We start from the raw sequence: 16,698 nt of genomic DNA, 5'->3' as shown, positions 1-16,698 counted from the left end.
ATCTTTGATGGTCTGGACGAGTGTCGACTTCCTCTGGACTTCCACAACACTGAGACCCTGACTGATGTGACAGAGTCCACCTCAGTCAACGTGCTGCTGACCAACCTCATCAGGGGGAACCTGCTTCCCTCTGCTCGCCTCTGGATAACCACACGACCTGCAGCAGCCAATCAGATCCCTCCTCAGTGTGTTGACATGGTGACAGAGGTCAGAGGGTTCACTGACCCAATGAAGGAGGAGTACTTCAGGAAGAGGTTCAGTGATGAGCAGCAGGCCAGAAAGATCATCTCCCACATCAAGACCTCACGAAGCCTCCACATCATGTGCCACATCCCAGTCTTCTGCTGGATCACTGCTACAGTTCTGGAGGAGCTGTTGAAGACCAGAGAGGGAGGAGAGCTGCCCAAGACCCTGACTGAGATGTACATCCACTTCCTGGTGGTTTATCTAAAACTGAAGAAGGCCAAGTATGATGGAGGAGCTGAGACAGATCCACACTGGAGTCCAGAGAGCAGGAAGATGATTAAGTCTCTGGGAAAACTGGCTTTTGAGCAGCTGCAGAAAGGAAACCTGATCTTCTATGAATCAGACCTGACAGAGTGTGGCATCGATATCAGAGCAGCCTCAGTGTACTCAGGAGTCTTCACACAGATCTTTAAAGAGGAGAGCGGCCTGTACCAGGTCCAGGACAAGGTGTTCTGCTTCGTCCATCTGAGTGTTCAGGAGTTTCTGGCTGCTCTTCATGTCCATCTGACCTTCATCAACTCTGGACTCAACCTGATGTCACAACAACAAACAACCTCGAGGTGGTCTAAAGTCTTTAGATACAAACCTGAACTGACACCTTTCTACCAGAGTGCTGTGGACGAGGCCTTACAGAGTCGAAATGGACACCTGGACTTGTTCCTCCGCTTCCTCCTGGGTCTTTCTCTGGAGACCAATCAGACTCTCCTACGAGGTCTGATGACACAGACAGGAAGTGAGTCACAGTCCAATCAGGAAACAGTCCAGTACATCAAGAAGAAGATTGAAAAGACTCCCTCTGCAGAGAAAAGCATCAACCTGTTCCACTGTCTGAATGAACTGAATGATCGTTCACTAGTGGAGGAGATCCAACAGTCCCTGAGCTCAGGACGTCTCTCCACAGATGAACTGTCTCCTGCTCAGTGGTCGGCTCTGGTCTTCATCTTACTGTCATCAGAAGAAGATCTGGACGAGTTTGACCTGAAGAAATACTCTGCTTCAGAGGAGGCTCTTCTGAGGCTGCTGCCAGTGGTCAAAGCCTCCAACAAAGCTCTGTAAGTGTAGAGATAGTTGGATTTATTCATCATTACATACAAACACTTCGGTCTTTCAACAGAACAGATAATAAACTCCTTTCTTCTTTAATTCCTCATTATCATCTCTTCAGACTGAGCAGCTGTAACCTCTCAGAGAGAAGCTGTGAAGCTCTGTGCTCAGTCCTCAGCTCCCAGTCCTCTAGTCTGAGACACCTGGACCTGAGTAACAACAACCTGCAGGACTCAGGAGTGAAGCTGCTGTCTGGTGGACTGGAGAGTCCACACTGTAGACTGGAGACTCTGGACCTGAGTAACAACAACCTGCAGGACTCAGGAGTGAAGCTGCTGTCTGCTGGACTGGAGAGTCCACACTGTAGACTGGAGACTCTCAGGTGAGGATCCATCCAGCTGTTTATCTGATGCCACTTGAACACAGCAGCAGGTGTTGACAGAGGGTTCCTGTGTGTTGTTGTGTGTGTTCAGTCTGTCAGGATGTCTGGTCACAGAGGAAGGCTGTGCTTCTCTGGCCTCAGCTCTGAGCTCCAACCCCTCCCATCTGAGAGAGCTGGACCTGCGCTACAACAATCCAGGAGCCTCAGGAGTGAAGCTGCTGTCTGCTGGACGGGAGGATCCAGACTGGAGACTGGACTCTCTCAGGTATGGAGAGGCTGCTGCAGCCACACTCACTGTCTGATAGAGGAGGAGGAGCTGGAACATTTTCTATGGCCCCGTTCACACCTGGTCACACCTGGTATTAACATCTGTCTCAGGTGATCCATGCATTGATGACATCAGATCCTATCACTCAGACCATATCCAGAGGTGGTGTAGGCCACAGTGAAGCTCCGTCCACTCCACTGACGTCCTCTGTCACAGTCTGACTAGTCCCAACACAGTTTATACTGAAGCCAAAATCTCAGAGTGTTTCAAACATGAGCTGTGCAGCTTTCATCAGTCACAGGGATGAACTACTGGGATCAGGAGTTTCTCCTTGTAGCATCCCCGGCTAAATGATGGTCGAACTCTCAAACTGATGGTTCACAATGTTTTATTCCTTGGACCGTATTCAATCTCACACCGTAAGAGCTATGAAAAGAAGAAAACAAAATACAGTTACCTTTACTCTTACTTGAAATTACCTTTAACTGCCTTTATCACAATCATGTAAGTTGACTTTTTATCTAATAAACTTATTGTAGACTCACAGGTTTTACTCCATGAATTTAAATACATGTATATTTTAACTGCTACGATTGATGTTACAATCATGAAGGAAAATTCACATTTTAACTGAAAGACAACCTCCCATAGAGTGCAATATAAAACAATATTTAACATGAAATTAGCATTTTTAACCGTTCGTTTTTAACTCAATAAACAGTTTTTAACTTTAGCAGACCTTATATAAAACAGACAAAATACATCCTGTTGCATTATTAAAACAACCTACGAGTTAGCTTAATCTCACTTCAATACAGACCGACACGGCAACTTGACCAATGCTAATAGTAGCTACCGCTAACCACAATACGTTCCATACATGAAAATATCAACGGCGACCAAACTCGAGCCGGACATAAATATAGCATGAAATGGTAACAAAACAAACCTTGTGCCCCTTATTAGCCAGGTGCTAGGGCGTTTAATGAGGGTTAGACACACTTTGCTTGCTTTTAGCATTGAAGACACACTCTTAGCCTTGCAGACACACTTTTCCTACTGCCGGTAAAGTCCGAAGCACCGGATGTGTACGAGGTCTCGGCGAGACGCTTTCAAAATAAAAGCACTGAATATCCGTCTGCTTAATGTATAAAAAATAAAAGCCTGGCTTTAAAGAATGTTACTAAGTAAACATAAAAACACATTTATAAAAATACTATGCTCATATTAAAGGTAATTTACACTCCTCATGATGACTTCAGTGTCTCATCATGACTCACTGTGTCATATTCAGGAGAAGAGATGTCAGTGATGAAAGCAGCTGTTGGCAGCTGTGCTCTGAGTCTCTCCAGATGTTTGGATCAGACTTTATTTCAGAGTGTATCAGGAAACATTTCAGCTGCAGCTGGTTGATCTGCTCCTGAACCAACAGAGTGTTTGACCTGAACAGTCCCAGAGACTGTAGACACCTGTTGAGTGTGAACACACTAACAACAACACAGCAACAAGAATCAAAGCATGTCCACTGCTCAGAGACATTCGTCTCCCAGCGTCTCCAACCAAGGAGGAAATAAGAGACAGAAACCAGGCGGCACCATCAGGTCTCTGTCTGGTCAGATATTGATGATCAATAATCAGCTCAGTCTCTCTGAGATCCTGGTCTTGTCCTGATGAGATGTGTTGTTGTGTTGAGGAGACAGTCAATCACAGTCTGACATCCAGATGTCCTTACTGTCCAGAGGCCTGGAGCTGTCAATCAGAAGACAGTGAGTGTATAGTCCAGGCAATTTAGCTCATTTTGGACCCAAAAATAGAAATAATTGTCACAGAAGGTTTTTCACCATACATCATTTCTATGAGGTGTCTAGAACAACATACTAAAAGTCCTAAGAAATCCTAGTTGGGGAAATATGTTTAATTTGCATCATTATTTACTGTATAAAGTCTATGGTGCCGACAACGATAGATAGATAGATAGATAGATAGATAGATAGATAGATAGATAGATAGATAGATAGATAGATAGATAGATAGATAGATAGATAGATAGATAGATAGATAGATAGATAGATAGATAGAACTTTATTCATCCCGAAGGAAATTATTCGGCCAGGCCGCTCCAGAGAAAAGAACTTAAAGAAAATAAATAGGATACAAGGAGGAAAATATATGACAAAATATATCCTGCAATGTCTAGACAATATACACAACAAAGGAGCAACCTAGATATAAGTTAAAAGTTAAAATACAGTGCAACATTAATTTAAAAAAGTGCTATAATACAAAGTCCGAAAAACACAATCTAAGAATTAGATATGTTATTGTGTATGTTTTATGTTCCCCTCCCAGCAAAGGGTGAGGAATTGTACAATCTGATTGCCACAGGGAGGAAAGACCTCCTGTGGCGTTCTGTAGTGCACTTGGGTGGTCGCAGTCTCTGGCTGAAGGAGCTCTGGCAGGATGCCAGTGTGGCATGCAGAGGGTGAGAGGTGTTGTCCATGATGTTTAGCAGCTTCGTCAGCATCCTCCGCTCAGCCACCTCCACCACAGACTCCAGCTCTACTCCCAGGACAGAACCAGCTTTCCTGATGACCTTGTTGAGCCTGTTGACGTCGGCTGCCTTCAACCTGCTTCCCCAGCAAACCACAGCATAAAAAAAGACACTTGCAACCACTGAGTTGTAGAACATCTGCAGCATAGTGCTGCAGACGTTAAATGACCTGAGCCTCCTAAGAAAATAAAGTCTGCTCTGTCACTGTGATCAGATGGTTTCTATTAGAGCTCCTTCATCCACTCACTGCTGCTGTGGCTCCTGTGGAAACCTGCTCACAGCCTCATTCTTCAGCTTCCTGGGGAGTTTTCTTCAGACAAACACAAGTTGTGTTCACACTCAGTGTTTCTCACTAAACTCACTGGGTCTCATTCATGAAACGTGAGTAAATCTCTGTGTAGATTTGCACATAAAAGCTCACTCTACTAAAACTCTACTCCGGATTCATGAACGGTGCGGGAAACTCAGATTTGATCGTAAACACGTGTGTAACTTCATGAATGCCAACCCATCGTAAACTAACAACACGCCCCCGGTGATCAGCAATTAGCATAGATCTCCATACATGAATAGCCATATAAGGAGATCCTGACCACCATATTAGGAGGTAGGTGCATCCTGTTCACCTGCGGCCATGACGCAAACGAGGAAAGAGGGAGAGAGAGAAAAAAAGAGAGAGATCACGGGTCGAAGTCATTTTGGGTGAAGTGGAGTCCAGAAAAAATATTTAATTAGTAGTGGTGTGACAGGTAATCAAAGGCTGGAGGGAAGTAACAGATTTAATGAATTAAAGCAGAAGTAAGTGATCCGGTCGTTTTCGCTAATGCTGCGTTCCAGGCAGGCTTTTGAAATCGTAAATTACAGCTTCAAGTCACGACTTACAACTTTGTAGCGTTCCAGGCAACCCACTCGTGTTTCTCCGACCTGTTTTACCGGTGAAAGTCACTATAACGGCCACTCGTAACTTCCGACCGGTGAACTCGTACCAGATCGAACTGGTACCACTTCACGGTCGGAAAAATACGAGTTTCCTTGAACGCACCATAACAGTCCTCGTCCCTACGTCGCCACATTCACGGCGTTCCTTGGCTGCACACACAGCCCTGCATGGCGTTCTCTCTCCTCATTGGATAAAAACTGTAGGATACGAGAAATGTTTTCTCCTGGGCTCAGAGCAGAGCAGAGGGACTGACAGACCCGTGTTTCAGTCCAAACACTCTATGTAAGTGATTGCTGTCGGAAGATATAACTATTTAAGACTTATATTAACACAAATATATCACTTACTTCTGCTTTAAGTATCCTTGGTTTATTAAAGAACCGTTTAAGACGTAAAACCAGAATAGTTCGATATGAAACATAAAAAAAATAAAAAACACAACTCCAGAGCTACAGCAGCGACGGGAGGAGGAGGCTCTTCACAGCCTCAGCTGTAGAGGAGCATGGTTGTATCACATGAAGTTATATAGGCAGGTTATATTGTTACAGAAGCACCAGCCGTCTGTCACAGCTCCATCCAAACCGGTGCCGACTGCGCTGCAGCGCAGGGTGAAGTGTGCGCCCACCGAGCGTGTAGGCTAGCAACACAAAAAAGTTTTTTCCGGTTTTATATCAGATTATTATCATCATAAAATGGAGCCTTGACGTGTTTGTGCGTGTCCGATCCCTAAAACGTCTCTCTCTCCAAATATTTCTAATTGTTTGTCATGTTTAAATTACGTGTTTCAAAGGCGTCGGCGTATTTTGAACATGAGAGAGAGTAATACAGATTAAAATTGTAATTTTCAACAGTGACAAGCAGTATTTATTTGCATTCCTACATTTACACAAGCGCTACACAGTCAGGAGCAGGTGTAGATTTTGTGAGTAGCTACGAAAAAATCAGCGCTACTAAAAGATTGATGAATGCGGAAATCCACGTAAATTTGCGCTGCTCAGGGTTTACACACAAATCCGTGCTGCTCACGTTTCATGAATGAGACCCACTGTGTGTTTCACTGAGCTCTAACAAACGTGTTGAGTGTGTTTCCTTCCTCATCAAACACTGAAACCACACTGCAAAAATTCAAAATCTTACCAAGAATATTTGTCTTATTTCTAGTCAAAATAAATCTAATTATACTTAAAATAAGACTCATCACATTTAAAAAGTAGTTTGTTTTTAGACACTTTTTAATTTTTCAAGCAAATTTTCCACTTTAAATATGTAGAAAAATCTGATAGTGGAGCAAGTTTTTCTTTCTTATTACAAGCACAAAAAACTTGCTTTCACTGGCAGATTTTTCTACTTATTTTCTGATTTTGAGTTTTTGCAGTGCATCCACTGCTCACAGCTGCACTCTTCTTCTTTCCTGGTGCATTGTGGGATATCTGGGCTGGTCAGCTCCACCTGTTGTGTCTTCATCTTCTTTGCTGTGACGTGTGTTTGTGCAGCTTGAGAGTCAGAGAGTGAAAGTGTGTGTCTCACACTGCAGTGACATCAGATGGAGAAAAGACATGATGAAGTGTTTCCTCCTGGTCTCCTCCTGCTCTGTATCATCACTAGATAAAGACTCCAGCTCCTTCTTCTCTGTGCTCAGTGTTCATCCAGACATACCAGCCTCCATGTGAACACAGTGATAAAACAGTGTGTGTGTGAGAGCCATGTAATGTCCATGTGTGCATGCTGACAGAGAAGGTGCTGCTCTGACCCCCCTCCTCCTTTCAGGGTGGAGCCTGCTGGAGTCCCATGGTTGACACCAGGTCTGAGGAAGTGTAAGTCTGTTTTTACTTTGATTCATGGAAACGAGGGATGCACATGTTGAACCGTTTAACCGTTAACCGATAACAAGAACTTTGACCGATTAATACTATCAGTTATTTATTTTATTAGCTCCTTGTCGTCAACTCATGGGGGCGTGTTGACACGTGCAGATTTCCACGTGCCTTCAGTCATATTTTGCGGTAAAAAGTTCCACAGGAGGACTGACAGTATGTGCAGCAGCCCCCGTGAAGGAAGGTCAGACCATAAATGTAGCTACACAGACATAGATGTGCATCACCTGTAACAACGGCGCTGAAAACAATGAAAAAAGTAAATAAAAGAGGAGGCTGATGCAGCTCTCCTGCAGCTCCACAGAGGAGCTCTGCTGCTCCTTCAGTCTGGTGTTTGGCTGCACTTTGTAACTAAAACAGTTCTACACTGGACGATCTAACCTCCATATGAGAGATCAGCTGAGACAGAGCAGAGTGGATGTGGCACTGATCAGCTGTCACAGCACACGTGTGTATGTAAAGGGATAGTTCAACATTTAGTCAAATTGGCCCATTGCCATAAACCCTATAGTCATAGCAGTAGGTTCGTTACCTTTAATTGTCGGTGCAAGCTGTTTTTAGAACGGTGGAGCAGAGCCGTGAGCTGCTCAGAGCTACACTACGGAGGCTCATTATGGGATTTCTTGGTTTCCCTCATCAAACTCATCAAATACACAATCCAACAACTCCACAACGCTCTGGTGGACAAGTTGTGAGCTGCACATTCACCACGCTATGAGATAATAACACAACGTTACCACACAGAGTTGTTTTAGAACCCTGAGCAGCTCACGGCTCTGCTCCGCCGTTCTAAAAATAGCTTGCACCGGCAATTAAAGGTAACAAACCTACTGCTATGACTATAGGGATTATGGCAATGGGCCAAATTTGCCAAAATGTTGAACTGTCCCTTTAATGGCTAAAAAAAAAAAAAAAAAATGGAGTGTCTTAATCTTATCAGTTAACGGTTAATAATCGGTTAACGAGCGTCGGTTATCGGTCAGAAAAGAAATTCAAAATGTGCATCCCTACTGGAAACAAAGCAGCACATTCAACCATCTTCACACTGTCACATCACTGACCTCATGAGTCTTCATCAAACTGTCAATAACTGATCAATGATCAATAACTGCAGCTGTGTCTTGTTCTCTCCATCAGATTCCTGTCGACTCACAATCGACACAAACACAGTGAACACAGAGATCAAACTGTCTGACAACAACAGGAAGGCAACATGGGTGGAGGAGGATCAGTCATATCCTGATCATCCAGACAGATTTGACCGGTGGGAACAGCTGCTGTGTTCAACTGGTCTGACTGGTCGCTGCTACTGGGAGGTCGAGAGGAGAGGAAGGGTTTCTATATCAGTGAGTTACAGAGGAATCAGCAGGAAAGGAGACAGAGGAGACTGTTTGTTTGGAGGGAACGATCAGTCCTGGAGTCTGGACTGCTATGGTGGTGGTTACAGTGTCGATCACAATAAGAGAGTGACACGTATCTCCTCCTCCTCCTCCTCCTCCTCCTCCTCCTCCTCCTCCTCCTCCTCCTCCTCTGTCTCTAACAGAGTAGCAGTGTATGTGGACTGTCCTGCTGGCTCTCTGTCCTTCTACAGAGTCTCCTCTGACTCACTGATCCACCTCTACACCTTCAACACCACCTTCACTCAACCTCTCTATCCTGGGTTTTTCCTCCATCCTGGTTCCTCAGTGAGTCTGTGTTGAGTGAAGCAGAGTCTCCTCCTGTCACAGAAACCTTCTCTCTGTTGAACAGACAGTTCAGTCTCTACACGTCTGTCTCTGTCTCTCACTCACGTCGTCTTCACAGGACAGAGATGAACACAGTTTAATAATGACCTCATCAGCGTCATGGCAACAGAAAATTCACTGGGACCTGAAAAACAAGAAGAAGTTTATGAGAATCACTGAGAAGAGTTTAAAAAACCAACTGATTTAATCCATGAATGTAAATAATATGATGTGAAATAAACAACAATGTGATTTAATAAAGAATCAGTAAATAAATGAATTAATAAACAGACATTTACATGTCAACATTTATTACTGGATTTATTTTGAGATTCATTTCCTGGCAGATTTTAATTCATTCATCAAGTTTTGACTAAAATGTCTCTCCATAGGCGTCAACGTCTTATTCTGAAATTGTTCACTGCTGCCAATGTGTGACTTTTACTTTGTAGAATGTTTATCAGTTGTTTTTCTCTAGTTGTTAAAGGGATAGTTCACCCAAAATTCAAATTTCACTCATTATCTACTCACCCTCATGTGGACTAAGGGCTGGGAGAAGTTTCAGAGTCCTCCGTGTCTTCTCTGAGTTACGGGGGGTCCGTGCAGCAGTATTTGTCCATATAACGGTTGTCAATGGATAGCAATTTTCTTCGTCCAAAAAGACACACCAAAAAACATCCAAATACCTCCATGCTGCTCGTCTGTAATGTCCCTCTTGTATTAAAGCCCCGACATGAGAAATTGTTCCGTAAAAAATGAAATAAGTCAATATTTTAAGCTTGTTTGTAGCAGAAGCTCCCAGTGTCTCAGTTCACTGCTCTTCCTGTGTCGTGGAACAATTTCTCATGTCGGCCGGCTACCTAAAGCACCAGAAAAGAGACCAAGATGGATCACTGCAATCCGGAGAAACGGCTGGGCTCCTGGCAACGACTCCTGGATTTGCAGTTCACATTTCGTGTCAGGTAACTTTAAATGATGTTGTATTTTTGGGCAAAATCATTTCATTACATGTATTGGCCAACGTTTCCCCAGGAAAACTCTGAACGCTAGCGTCTTTCATTTAGCTACATCATAAAAATAAAACTGTTTGACTTTATTTCCTGGACTGTCATCATTTATGCTAATTACCTGTAGTGGGAATAACAGTTGGATTGTTTCAGTGGCATTTTGTAAAGTGTCTAATAAAAACAAAAGATTTTTCTGTTGGTCCTGCCCACAGTTAAAGCTACTGCAGGTATATTCATAACATACGGAAGCCCTAAAGGGCCAAGTCCGTATAAATTTTTTTATTATCGTTTTCTCGTGATAACGACTTATTATTTCGTTATCTCGAGATAACAAAGTCTGTTTTCTCGTGATAACGAATTAATTTATTTCGTTATCTCGAGATAACAAAGACCGTTTTCTCGTGATAATGAAATAATCATAGAATGTGTGGTTGACATGGTTGCCAAGCAACATGTTTCCCCGGTGCAATCGCTTCTGCTTACGGGGAAGTAGCAGCTGGTTAGCCGCTGTATGTTCGTAGCAGGGGGCTACTACGTATTAACTGACTCGCCGCTCTGTGTGTGTGTCGCGGTGATAATTTAACCGTGAAAAGTAGGCTACAACACACACAACATAACGTTACAGCCGCAGTGTTGTGAGTGAATCATGTCGGGACAACCAGGCTTCATGAATCCGCTTCACAGACCCCGGTGCTTGGCCGCCGCCGCCGCCGCCGCCGCCGCCGCCGCTGCTGCTCTAGTGGCGGCCGGGCACCGGGGTCTGTGAAGCGGATTCATGGTTGTCCCGACATGATTCACTCACAACACTGCGGCTGTAACGTTATGTTGTGTGTGTTGTAGCCTACTTTTCGGCTACAACACACACAACATAACGTTACAGCCACAGTGTTCGTTACTCCGACAAAATCAACCACAAGTCGGACCAATAGGAGGTCGAACCAGTGGGTGGTCCCGTTAGTTCGAACTGTCATCGCTACTTTGTGACAAGCTCTTCCATTGATAGGAGCATGCAGCTCTCTCTCTCTCTCTCTCTCTCTCTACGCACATCACACACATACACGCGCGGCCCAGAATATCACCATATTCAGTCAGAGAGCCAGATCATGTCAGATCGCACACAACCATCATAAATGCTGATCAAGATGTGTAAACTGATAATCAAAGCCCCCCCTCCCAGAGTACAGAGTAAAAGAAATACACTTTTTTTTCTCTCCCCCCCTCCGCTCGAGCTGCCGCTCCTGCTGACAGCAGACTGAGAGAGAGAGAGAAAAAAAAGTAAATTTGGCTTTGGTTAGGTTCAGGCAATGAAGAAAGGAGTTGGTTAAGTTTAGTAAAAACAGCAGGTAGAGGCTAGACAGGCTGGAAGCATAATGAGCCTTATATGTTATTAATATGAAGTGCTTGTTTTGCAGTTAATTGTGCACATGATCCGTTTGATCCCAGAAAGGAAAAAAGGATCAATGCGCAGCCTCTGTTTCCTTTCTGATTACGTCCGTCTGTCTGTTTGGAGTGGGAGAGAGAGACAGAGAACCCAATCCACCTGTCTGTAATGTAAGTTTGATTTGATATGAGTGTCAAGGTTTAATTACGGACACTAATGAGCGCGCAGCAGTGCGTAAAAGTCGTGCGTAATGACAGCTCCTCCTTGGTGAAACACAATAAACTGCACCTCTTCTTCCACGTGTGTCTTATTGACAGGTGGAGCCTATATGAATAATGATATAAATGCATAGTGAACGGTAAGAATGGAGAGTTTGACTAATAACTAGTCCAGTTCGAACTAATGAGGACCTCCCATTAGTTCGAACTCTCATTACTCCGATTGTCGGACCAATGGGAGTTCGAACCAATGGGAGGTCGGACTAATGGGAGGTCGGACTAATGGGAGGTCGGACCAGTGCCATGGACCCGTGAGTGAATCATGTCGGGACCAGAGCGATTGCTGGTCTGGACAACCAGGCTTCATGAACCCGCTCCACAGACCCCGGTGCCCGGCCGTAGGTGGCTCACACACCCGGGGAAGGACATGTTGTTGTTAAGTTTAGGAGCAGCGCAGCGGCTCGCGGCTGCAGCTCTGTTCACTTCATACACTGAGAATGGAGCTGCAGCCGCGAGCCGCTGCGCTGCTCCTAAACTAGAAGCAGAAAGTTTCTCCTCTTAACTATGCTGCCAGTATGGCCTTCCCTGGATGTGTGAGCCCGGCCGCCCCCGCCGTAGCAGCAGCAGAAGGCGAAGCTCACTGATCGCCTTCCCCCAGCGGCGGCGGCGGCCGGGCTCACACACCCTCACTGCCAGGATGTCCTTCCCCGGGTGTGTGAGCCACCTACGGCCGGGCACCGGGGTCTGTGGAGCGGGTTGATGAAGCCTGGTTGTCCAGACCAGCAATCGCTCTGGTCCCGACATGATTCACTCACAACACTGCGGCTGTAACGTTATGTTGTGTGTGTTGTAGCTGAAAAGTAGGCTACAACACACACAACATAACGTTACAGCCGCAGTGTTGTGAGTGAATCATGTCGGGACTCGGGACAACCATGAATCCGCTTCTCAGACCCCGGTGCCCGGCCGCCACTAGAGCAGCAGCGGCGGCGGCGGCGGCGGCCAAGCACCGGGGTCTGTGAAGCGGATTCATGAAGCCTGGTTGTCCCGACATGATTCACTCACAACACTGCGGCTGTAACGTTATGTTGTGTGTGTTGTAGCCTACTTTTCACGGTTAAATTATCACCGCGACACACACACAGAGCGGCGAGTCAGTTAATACGTAGTAGCCCCCTGCTACGAACATACAGCGGCTAACCAGCTGCTACTTCCCCGTAAGCAGAAGCGATTGCACCGGGGAAACATGTTGCTTGGCAACCATGTCAACCACACATTCTATGATTATTTCATTATCACGAGAAAACGGTCTTTGTTATCTCGAGATAACGAAATAAATTAATTCGTTATCACGAGAAAACAGACTTTGTTATCTCGAGATAACGAAATAATAAGTCGTTATCACGAGAAAACGATAATAAAAAAATTTATACGGACTTGGCCCTTTAGGGCTTCCGTAATAACATCATACAAGCTTACTATAAAAAAAACAAAAAAAACATTGAAAAATTAGAAAAGTAGCGTTTTATTTAGCCTAATATATAAAGAAAGTGACTAAACCTCCATAAATTAATTTTCCTTTTGGGTTAATAAAGTAATTCTTATCGTATTAAAATTTAGGTGTAGGTAACCCTTTTTTTAAATTCTGATTATTCATTAATCATAAAATACTGCTTTCTTTTTATTGCTGTTGCTCTTTATTATCTGTGCTATACTTCCTTTGCTGTTGTCTGCTGCTGCAACCTTGTAAATCCCCTCCTCTGTGGTACAAATAAAGGATGATCTTATCTTAACCCTAACCCCTAACCCTAAAACTAAACGTACATAATATTATTTATAGTGTTTCTAATGGTTCTTCTCCCTGGCTTTCTGGAGACGACCACAGCCGTGATGTTTGTCTTTGCCTCATAAAGCAGGTCAAAGGTCAGAGAGGACTGAGGCCTTGAACTGAGCCAACTGGCAGCAGAGACATTTACAAACCACAGGTCTATTCTTACCACTCACATGATGAACCTATTTCTGTGCTGTCAGGTAGGGAGGGGGGAATGGGGGAGGGGGGGGTCAGATGATCTATCTCTACAGATCACAGATAAATAAACACACACAGACAAAAACATCAATCATATATAATATATATTTTAATTTTTGTAGAAAAAATAGTTTATAAATCATGCAGTCGGTACATCTCTGGAGCCATCTCACATTCAACACATCATCATCATCATCATCATCATCATCATCATCATCATCATCATCATCATCACAAACACTCCCCACATGAAACTCAGATTAGAACCGTTCTCTTTAAAAGCAGTGAATATAGTTCTTTCTTATGTGATCGTCTCAAAACCGATATTTACACTTGAACTAAGTCATAAATATGATAAAATGAGAATAATGTTTAGAAATGAAGATAAATACGCTGCCAGGAGGCCAGGAGGAGGCACTGTATCTATTAAACAGCTGAGAGATTCAAGTAAAAACTCTTCACTTTGACTCCAGCTCAAAAAACAGAAGAATAAAAACTATTTCTTTACTTCTTTGAGCTGCAGAGGTCAGACACTGCAGCTGCTGCTACTTCCTGTTTGAGATCAACCAATCACAACTCTTATAATAACCATAATAATAATAATAATAATACATCAGCTAAAAGCAGCATCAATAACAACAGCTTGAAGATTTGTATTTATCAAGGTTTCAGATTAAATCTGGCATGGATTTGATTCTCTATCACAGTCTAAACATCGTCACTGTCTCAGTCTTGTATCATCAACAGGTTTCCTGTCACATCGTCTCTGTTTGTGTATTTATATACAACAAATACATCACATTGTTGGTATTGTTAGTGACAGTGGGTTTTCACACTTGCTCAGCTGCATTTCAAAAATAACACTTACACTGCTCTTATTGCACACATGAGAAAAAACAACACAAACACCCTTTAGCTTTGTAATAATTCAGCAACTCTTATGTCCAGCATCGCTCTCTAATAATAATGACCAGAGCATAGTGTAACAGGAAGAAGAAGAAACAAAACACTGCCCCCTACTGAGCAAAAAGTAGTAGTTACAGTACAGTTAGTCCGTCTGTCTAACCTGCCTCTGCCCTTCACTCTTATATTTATATTTATATTTATATATTCTACTATAATATACAACATGTGTTTGTCTGTGCAGATGAAGAAGTCTTTAAACCACGGTGTGCAGGTTAGTAGCTGAGCCTCGTCTCTGGTTTTATACCATGACGTCATGGTTTTAAAGATTAACAATCTATATATTGATTGATTGTAACAGGAGGAATCCTGACACCAGCGATATGGATTTAAGTTCCCTGATGTAACGACGTCGACTTTACAACAGGAACAGAGTGAAAATATCTTTAGTTAAAGGTAGATTATTAAAAACAGATATAAACCAGCCAAAAAAAAAAAAGTAATGGATCCCTAACAACAACACATTGACATTTACACTGGTTAATGTTTGATGGGGAGTCTGAAGTCACCTGGTTTAGTTTCTACTAGATACCTGAGCAGAACCTGAACAGTCTGGTGCAGTCAGATCAGATCTGGTCTGAGTTGTTGCGTTGTGCCCTTCGTCACAGACCATCATCAAGGTTTCTTAGTGTGTTTGTATTGGACCCTGGTCGTACAGCGATTGGTGCAGCCGACTGTGTCATCACATCGTCATCATCATCATCATCAAAGTCTGAGGCCCTGGGGGCTTGAAAACGCAGAAAAGTGACACTGCCACCTCGGCGCCTGGCGTGCTACAACATTCAATTCCACAGACTTTTGCGTCGCCATGTACAAAACGCTCGTCTAAACGCGGAATAAAAAGTGAGAATGGAACAACGCCACTTCACACTGCAAAAACTCAAAATATTTCCAAGAATATTTGTCTTATGAGACTCATTTCTAGTCAAAACTAATCTCTTTCCACTTTAAATAAGACTCATCACCTAAAAATTAACTTGTTTTTAGATCATTTTCACTTGTTTCAAACAAATTTTCACTTGAAATAAGTAGAAAAATCTTTTTTTGTGCTTGTAATAAGAAAAACTTGCTCCACTATCAGATTTTTCTACTTATTTCAAGTGAAAATAGACTTGAAAGAAGTAAAAAGTGTCTAAAAACAAACTACTTTTTGTGTGATGAGTCTTATTTTAAGTAGAATGAGATTGTTTTGACTAGAAATGAGACAAATATTCTTGGTATTTTGAGTTTCTGCAGTGCAGGGTTTTCTGTTCAGGTCGTTTCCGTGTGAACGAACTCTTTAACGGGTCAATAATGAAAAGCAGGAGCTCCTCCCAGCTCTCTGCTTCCTGTCTGATCCTCTCAGCTAATTATTATTATTACATTCAGTCTGTTATCTCCTTGACAACATCCAGAAGCTTCACCTCAGACTCTGCACAGAACGTGTTTTTTCTCCCTTCGTTGTGTAGAAACTGAATATTCAGAGGTTTTCTGACTCTTGAAGACATTCCTCATCTGTCATGGTCGTTTTCAGACCAAAATAACTGATCAATTAATCAATATAACGATCGATCAGTGATGAGATAGTTGCGTGGTGTCGCTGTCATTAACTACATCTGGTCCATGTTATGTATACACTCTCCATAAACGGGTGTTTTATTTTGAAGGGTGCCGTGCCGTGCCGTCTTTTCAAAGTAAAGGTCAGCGCAGGTTCACAGGTTTAAATAAAAGGCACTGACATGAACATTCAGTTGAACTCAGGTGTTCTCTCTACTAGGGATGTCACCATTACTTGTTTTCACAGTTAATCGCGGTATTAAACGCCACAATTAATTAATCGTAAAGATTCCTAAATACCGTCACTTTCCAAAAAAAGATTATGTCTGAACCGTGTCGGCAGATGTGGCACCAAAGTAAAGGTAAATGCTCAGATACTGGTCCATACGTAACGTTGAATTGGGAGGAATTTAAATGCTAGAGTCAGTGTCATTTGTAATAATAAAAAAAAAGGATTCAACGATTAAAATCACCATAACTCACTGAATATTCAACCGATTTTCAAGCCGCTTGGTTTATTATAAATGTCAGACAT

At 43.2% G+C, this 16,698-nt stretch overlaps 1 protein-coding gene across 1 annotated transcript; it reads left to right on the top strand.

The window, feature by feature from the left end:
• The first annotated feature begins 228 nt into the window (after positions 1-228).
• Positions 229-4,426, top strand: LOC146965662 (NLR family CARD domain-containing protein 3-like). The gene is made up of 3 exons (XM_085766347.1): positions 229-1,298; positions 1,412-1,590; positions 4,290-4,426. The coding sequence occupies exons 1-3, from the start codon at positions 229-231 to the stop codon at positions 4,424-4,426; spliced, it is 1,386 nt and encodes a 461-aa protein (XP_085622473.1).
• Positions 4,427-16,698: the final 12,272 nt, after the last annotated feature.

This window comes from Trachurus japonicus, chromosome 21 (genome assembly GCF_045865225.1).
Source record: "Trachurus japonicus isolate A0001 chromosome 21, Traja_1.0".
NCBI classification, from domain to species: domain Eukaryota; kingdom Metazoa; phylum Chordata; class Actinopteri; order Carangiformes; family Carangidae; genus Trachurus; species Trachurus japonicus.
The sequence above is the reverse complement of the archived record's forward strand: the minus strand, read 5'-3'. Positions and strand labels throughout refer to the sequence as shown.

Excerpts from the sequence above, each read along its gene's own strand:
- LOC146965662 (XM_085766347.1), top strand. The coding sequence starts at position 229 with ATGAAGGAGGAGTACTTCAGGAAGAGGTTCAGTGATGAGCAGCAGGCC. Across the intron at positions 1,299-1,411 it reads AAAGCCTCCAACAAAGCTCT|ACTGAGCAGCTGTAACCTCT; the intron begins GTAAGTGTAGAG and ends TCATCTCTTCAG. Across the intron at positions 1,591-4,289 it reads ACTGGAGACTCTGGACCTGA|CAAAGGGTGAGGAATTGTAC; the intron begins GTAACAACAACC and ends TTCCCCTCCCAG.